This window comes from Pinus tabuliformis, chromosome 6, assembly GCF_031772625.1.
Source record: "Pinus tabuliformis cultivar Carrire ecotype Pingquan chromosome 6, CPIR1, whole genome shotgun sequence".
NCBI lineage: Eukaryota > Viridiplantae > Streptophyta > Pinopsida > Pinales > Pinaceae > Pinus > Pinus tabuliformis.
Window position 1 is genome coordinate 1414045641 of NC_142292.1, and position 6211 is coordinate 1414051851.

General features: G+C 35.2%; 1 protein-coding gene across 1 annotated transcript; it reads left to right on the forward strand.

Annotated features, from left to right (window-relative positions):
* Window positions 1-556: 556 nt before the first annotated feature.
* On the forward strand, window positions 557-2855 carry LOC149263944 (uncharacterized). The gene is made up of 2 exons (XM_089388647.1): window positions 557-1024; window positions 1831-2855. Exons 1-2 carry the CDS (start codon window positions 776-778, stop codon window positions 2788-2790), a joined length of 1209 nt encoding a protein of 402 aa, XP_089244773.1. The 5' UTR covers window positions 557-775; the 3' UTR covers window positions 2791-2855.
* The last annotated feature ends 3356 nt before the right edge of the window (window positions 2856-6211 follow it).

Below are 6211 nucleotides of genomic sequence, written 5' to 3' on the forward strand. Positions count from 1 at the left end.
TTATGGCCCAAAGCCAAATATGGGAGGGCAGGCAGAGGGAGAAGAAGGAAACTAGTAATGGGCAGAGAAGACACAGTGTTCACCGGTGCAGGAAATGACATTTAAATCATCATTGCATATCAATTCCTGTCAGGGGCTGGCCTGCCACTCACCCAAAAATTGAAACATACTGTACACTCATGCCCATGCTCACATACTCCTACTTTGACAAATATAAATAACGGTCATAAGGAAGGTGGGAATGACTAAATAAATACACTTATTCCTTCTAAAGACCTTCCAACAGAAGGAGCGGTCACGGATTTTTTTTGTTTTTGGCCCTCTAGTTCGGTTCTGGTTTTTAGATTTTTTGTTTTATATCTCACGGGGCAGGAGCAGTAAGAGCATCTCTCGAAACCAACCCGGGCAGACACGAATTCTTTCATGCTGGAAAGGACCCTTCTTGTGATCATCCGCTCACCCATCTTCTTCATCTCCAGATACTGTTGGCCCGCCATTTTCCAGCTCCATTGATATCGATTCCTCCATGGGCTTTTCAGTTCAGTTTTATAGTACCAGTTTCTTACCTGATGTATTTAAGTTTCGAGGGTTAGTTTAATTGATTTAGTTTTTATCATTAAAACATCTTTTTTTACTAAAAAATTAGACACTCCTGGTTAGACAGTTGGGTTTTGCCTGGTATAAACATTTTTGTATATCTGTTACATAAACATAGTAATCACTGATCTCCAAAATCCGTAAACCACAATATTTTTTTTACCATTTCAACTCTGGTATGGCGCTGTGGTTGGAGAACTGCGAAGGAATGCTGCTGTCCGTCGAGTCTCAGAAATCGATGCCAGCGCCTTTTCTCGCAAAGACTTATCAGCTGGTGGACGATCCCGCCACTGATCACATTGTCTCCTGGGGAGAAGATGACATCACTTTCGTCGTATGGCGACCGCCTGAGTTCGCTAGAGAAGTGCTGCCCAATTATTTCAAGCACAATAATTTCTCCAGTTTTGTCAGGCAGCTCAACACCTATGTAAATACAAATACCCTTTATGCTTTGAATCTCATGAATTACGACTAATTCATGGTTGGTAGCTTACATTTCTGATAGTTTACAGGATTTCGCTCATGGAATATTGGTAGAAGTTTGCAATTGAGATAAGGATAGCTCTGCTAAAATACCCATTTGTATTTTTTTCAAATTTGCAAATTTTTTTACTTTTTTAAAATTATTATTTTACATTTTTAGAGATCATAATTAAGATAAAGATAGCAAGATAAAACAATCTTTTACATTTTTGCTCTAAAATCTGTTGAAGTCTGCAATTTAGATAAAGATAGTCTGGTAAAACACTCATGTACAATTTTGCTCTGAAATCTTTAGAATTTTGCAATTGAGATAAAGATATCCAAATAAAACACTCATTTACATTTTTTCCAAAATTTTTAGAATTCTGAAATTGAGATTTACAATCTTGCAATTGAAATAAAGATAACCAGATAAAAAAATCATTTACATTTTTTCCAAAATTTGCAATTCAGATAAAAATGAGTAGATAAAATACCTGATTGTTAGAGATTTCAGTAAAATCACATATCGAATCATTTGTGACGCGTTTCGAATCAACTAGTGTAATTAATCCTCAGACAAATTACACTTAATGCAAAATCTGTTATCAAAATAAAGATGGCCTGATACAATACCCATTTGCATTCTACATTTGATGCGGCTGTCATTGCTGTTATCTCTTTTAGTTTGGGAGTTTCTTGGTAAAGTTTTGGAACGCTGGAATTTATTTGTTTTCTGAGTGATTGGCTTCTGTGTAATATATTTTACAGGGATTCAGAAAGATCGTTCCTGACCGCTGGGAATTTGCGAACGAATTCTTCAGAAAAGGCGAGAAGCGTTTGCTGTGTGAGATACAGAGGCGAAAAACTCCATCACAGGCCGTGCCCTCTTCTGGTCATGGAATGCCAATGAGCAACTCCGTTTCTCCCGCAACGTCAGACAATCAAGAATGGTCGCCTCTATCCACTCCACTGTCTCCCCCACGGGGAGCAGTGGCTGCTACTATTGGAGGCAGAGGCGTAATGGTGGGGAGTTCCGGAGGAGGAACAGCGGCAATGCACACCAGCGCCGCAGTGATGGCTCTCTCAGACAATAATGAGAGACTGAGGCGCAACAATTCGATGCTGTTATCAGAGCTATCATATCTGCGAAAGCTGTATGACGACATCATATTCTTCGTTCGCCACCACGTCAGAATTCCCCCGCCTCCTCCTCATCAGTCTGGAATATCCTCTTCCTCTTCCTCCGCCATGAACAGAGTTCAGTATCACCACCAACCCACCGCTAAGCCTAATGCAGTCCCGCTGCTGCTCGAATCCCCAATAGTGCCCTCAACGTTCCGAATCGCAGACGCAAGAGATCAGAGAATCATGAATCCCATCACCAGAGAAGTCGTGGAAATCTCGTCCTCTTCTCCTCGATCTCAGCAACTCTTCGGCCTCGCCACTGCAAGGGCCTCATCCATATCCCTCGTGGACACCAAGCTAAAAAAAATGGCGGCCGCCGCAACTTCAAGCCCGTCCACGAGTTCAGTGACAGTAGCAGAACAAGAAGGTATAAAAAGCCCTCCAAAGCTCTTCGGCGTTCCACTCCACGGGAAGAAACGCTTGCATCCCCAATGGGACGCAGTCGATCAGGCAGAGACACCTAACAGTCGAAATATAATAGCGACACCCCTCAAAGTTCTTAAGACAGACTTAGCTCTCAACCTCGCGCCTTCTTCCACTTGATATTCAGACTTGACTGTATTTTAGTTGAAGAAAGAATTGCAGGTAATTTGAAGAAATGAGAATTTTCACTCTGTACTACATCTCTTACTATCATAGATATTGCGAAATTACAACTTGTCTGGAATTTCAGCACATCAGCAGAAGATCAATCATCATGTTCACTGCTTAGTTTTGTTTGATGTTTCAGTGTTGGCTGTTCACATTTTGTTTGGTGATGGATTAATTTCAATTTCATCATTTGGTATATAATTTTTTTAAGAGTTGATTTTAGTGAGATTTTAGAATTTTGGTGACAGAGCTAGTAGAAAAATTTGATGTGAAATCTTGAATTGTGTTATTTAAACTGGTTTTTCAGTGTATATATGGATTCAGCACCCCTAATAACTCGTGGGGCACTTTGATTGTGCAGAGTTATCCATCAGACTTGTGATTTCCATCAATTCTGACCAGATTTTAGAGAAATTAAACTGAATTAAACTAGAAAAATCCACCTAAACAACTCGATTCCTTTATTGTTGAATTACCAAATTCTTGAATTTTTTTTTTTAATAAATAATTAGATTAGTTTGATATCAAAATTATGGGATTTATAACTTTCAATCAATTTTGTCACACTAAATTGCCCTGTCCCCAGTACATGGCGACAAGCAAACAATTAAAGATTCGAATATACAACCTTAATATGCATATTATTTTACATTTTCATGAATTCACCCCAAAAAAATTATACATCGTAAACATTACTATAAAAACATTATCGTATTTATGCTTTCGAAAAAATGGACTGCTAGTTAAAGCTCCGCTTCACCATTGATTTCTTCTAGACCTCACGCAGTTATAAATACAGCGCCGCATTTATTAGCAACAGCAGCAGCGCGGTTGATTATTAACGTGGATGTTAATGTAAACTCTCACAGATTTCAGGGATGGTAACACTGTTATATGGTAATGATTATTAAAACTGAAATAAAAAAAAATTCTTCCAATTAAATGGAATCTAAATAACTCAGTATACAAGAATATTAGAATTTATAAAAATATAATATTTAATATCTCATCTACAGGGATGACAAAGCACGCGCAAGGGGGAGTATTTTTTGTTATGATAATTAAGAATATACGTGTGTTTGAGGTTTATATTACACTTTTAACATCGTTTGTTACGGTCAGGGTTTGAGACAAATTATAAATCTGAAATTCAGGAAGCGATTTTTTTTTGTAATTTTTTAAATATAATTCACTATTTATATTTAGGATCTCGCTTTGAATACAAAGTTAAGTTAGATTTCAAGCAGATATATCAGTTGTATCAATCTAATCCCCGAGAAGAAATGTATCTATATTCTCAAATCAAACAACTCGAAGGTTGATCACATGGCTCATTTGGTGTCAAGGTTAAATCAAAGTGGTGGAAGGGGAAAAAAGGGTATTTCCTCCTTCCATAATGATTAACCAAGAGACTCAAAAATCAAGACAGATGTATAATTCTTCATGAGTTAATGTAACATTTTGATGCTTTGTAAATTTTAATTTTTCTTAAGCCAATATAATACTTCATAACAACATCATTCTCAGATTTTTATTTTTATCTTTGTTGGAATATGAGATTTAATAAAATTATAATAGTTTTGAAACACTTCAAAATAAAATTCTACATAATTTCCATTAATTTCTGTTTTTTTTTTTTTTTTTTTCTCAAACTTCTTTCAATAATAAACATTAGTAATTTAAGAATATATATTAAAAATAAGTTTCATACCATGTTGGTCATTTGTTTTTATTATCTTAAGAATATAGATTAAAAAATAAGTTTCATAGCATGTTGGTCGTTTGCTTTTATTACAATTTTGGTCGTGAGAGTTATCTACAGCCATAGATTTTGATAAAATTTTGATTTTGAATATATTATCAAATTAGTCAGAAAGCTCATAAGGGTGCAGATAGTCACCGTCTTCTATATATAAACCGTGGACATTGAGGGTTTATTAGTTTAATATTAAATAAAATAAAATAAAAAATTTAAGAATATATACTAAAAAATAAGTTTATAACATGTTGGGTATTTGTTTTAATTACCATTTTACAATTTTGGTTGTGAAAGTTGTTTACAACCATAGATTTTTGATGATATTTTGCTTTTGAATATATTACAGTCATTGAAGTGATTACTACATTGTTTTTCTGGTTACAGTTTGCTTTTTTTAATATGGCGGGCCTTTTCTCAATGGTCTTTACTAAGAATGTGCTTGAAAGAAACCAGGTATCCCAATGTTTGTTATCTCAATGGCTTTTATCAAGAATTTGCTTGAGAGAAACCAAGTATCTCAATGTTTGTTACCAAGATTTGCTTGAGAGTAATGAAGCATTCTATGGAAATAGCCTATAATAAACACATGCAAAATGAGATGAAAAATGAGAAGCAAGAATTAAACACATGTAAAAAAGATGAAAAATGAGAAGATATAATTAAGGGAGCAAGAAACCCTAAAAAGAAACCCTAGAAGGGGAAATAAATCTATTAAGTTATCCCGTAGCTTATTTTACATCTAGTGTATAAATGACCCTTTATATAGCTATAATGATCACAACAACTTACTAAGTTATTTAGTTCCAACCAAATCTATAATTATTTATCCTTAACTTCATTTGACATTTGACACATAAGCATTAGTTAAGATTTGCAACTAGGAGTTACTCTTAACGAATACTTTGATCTCAATAATAATAATAATAATAATATCTATTTTTAAGGTCACGGCCAAGCCAGACACCAAATTGGTGTATGAGACCCCCTTGTTTGTGGGACAAGGGACCCACCTCCGCGCAGCGATTTGACTGCTAAGTCTACGAAGGCATACATACTCTACCCCCCTCTGGTTTTGAACCTGTGACCTCTTAGGAGGAAACACATGCTCTTAACCATTAGGCCCACTCAAGCTGTATACACACTCTTCAACTCTCTTTGAATTGAGCTCTTCTTCATCTTCTATGTTTTTTATCTTGATTGTCTTTGTCTTTACCTTGAATATTGTGCAAGCTTTGGACTTCTACATTTTTCATCCTTGATCTTCTTCAATTTTCATCCATAAACAATTTCACTCCCCCTACAATATGATCAATCATTATCAAGATTTTTTGTGGTTGACCCGTAATCATTACACTTTTTGGGTTTTGCATAGGTTTACCTTCCACCGTTACAATCCTCAATACTATAAGTGGTTTCTACTTATCATAAATGGCACATCCCATCAAGTTACTTATGTTGTTTATGCTTACCACAAATAACATCACATTAAGTGATTTATATGTTTTCTACTAACCATAAATAATAGTGGTTTTGATCATGAACCTTCCTTTACAAAGATATTTTTACAAAGTGATTTTTAGAGTAATACGAATTTTTCAACATAACTATGTTTTT

Coding starts and splice junctions, on each gene's coding strand:
- LOC149263944 (XM_089388647.1), top strand. CDS start 776: ATGGCGCTGTGGTTGGAGAACTGCGAAGGAATGCTGCTGTCCGTCGAG. Junction 1,025..1,830: donor TCAGGCAGCTCAACACCTAT/GTAAATACAAAT, acceptor TATATTTTACAG/GGATTCAGAAAGATCGTTCC.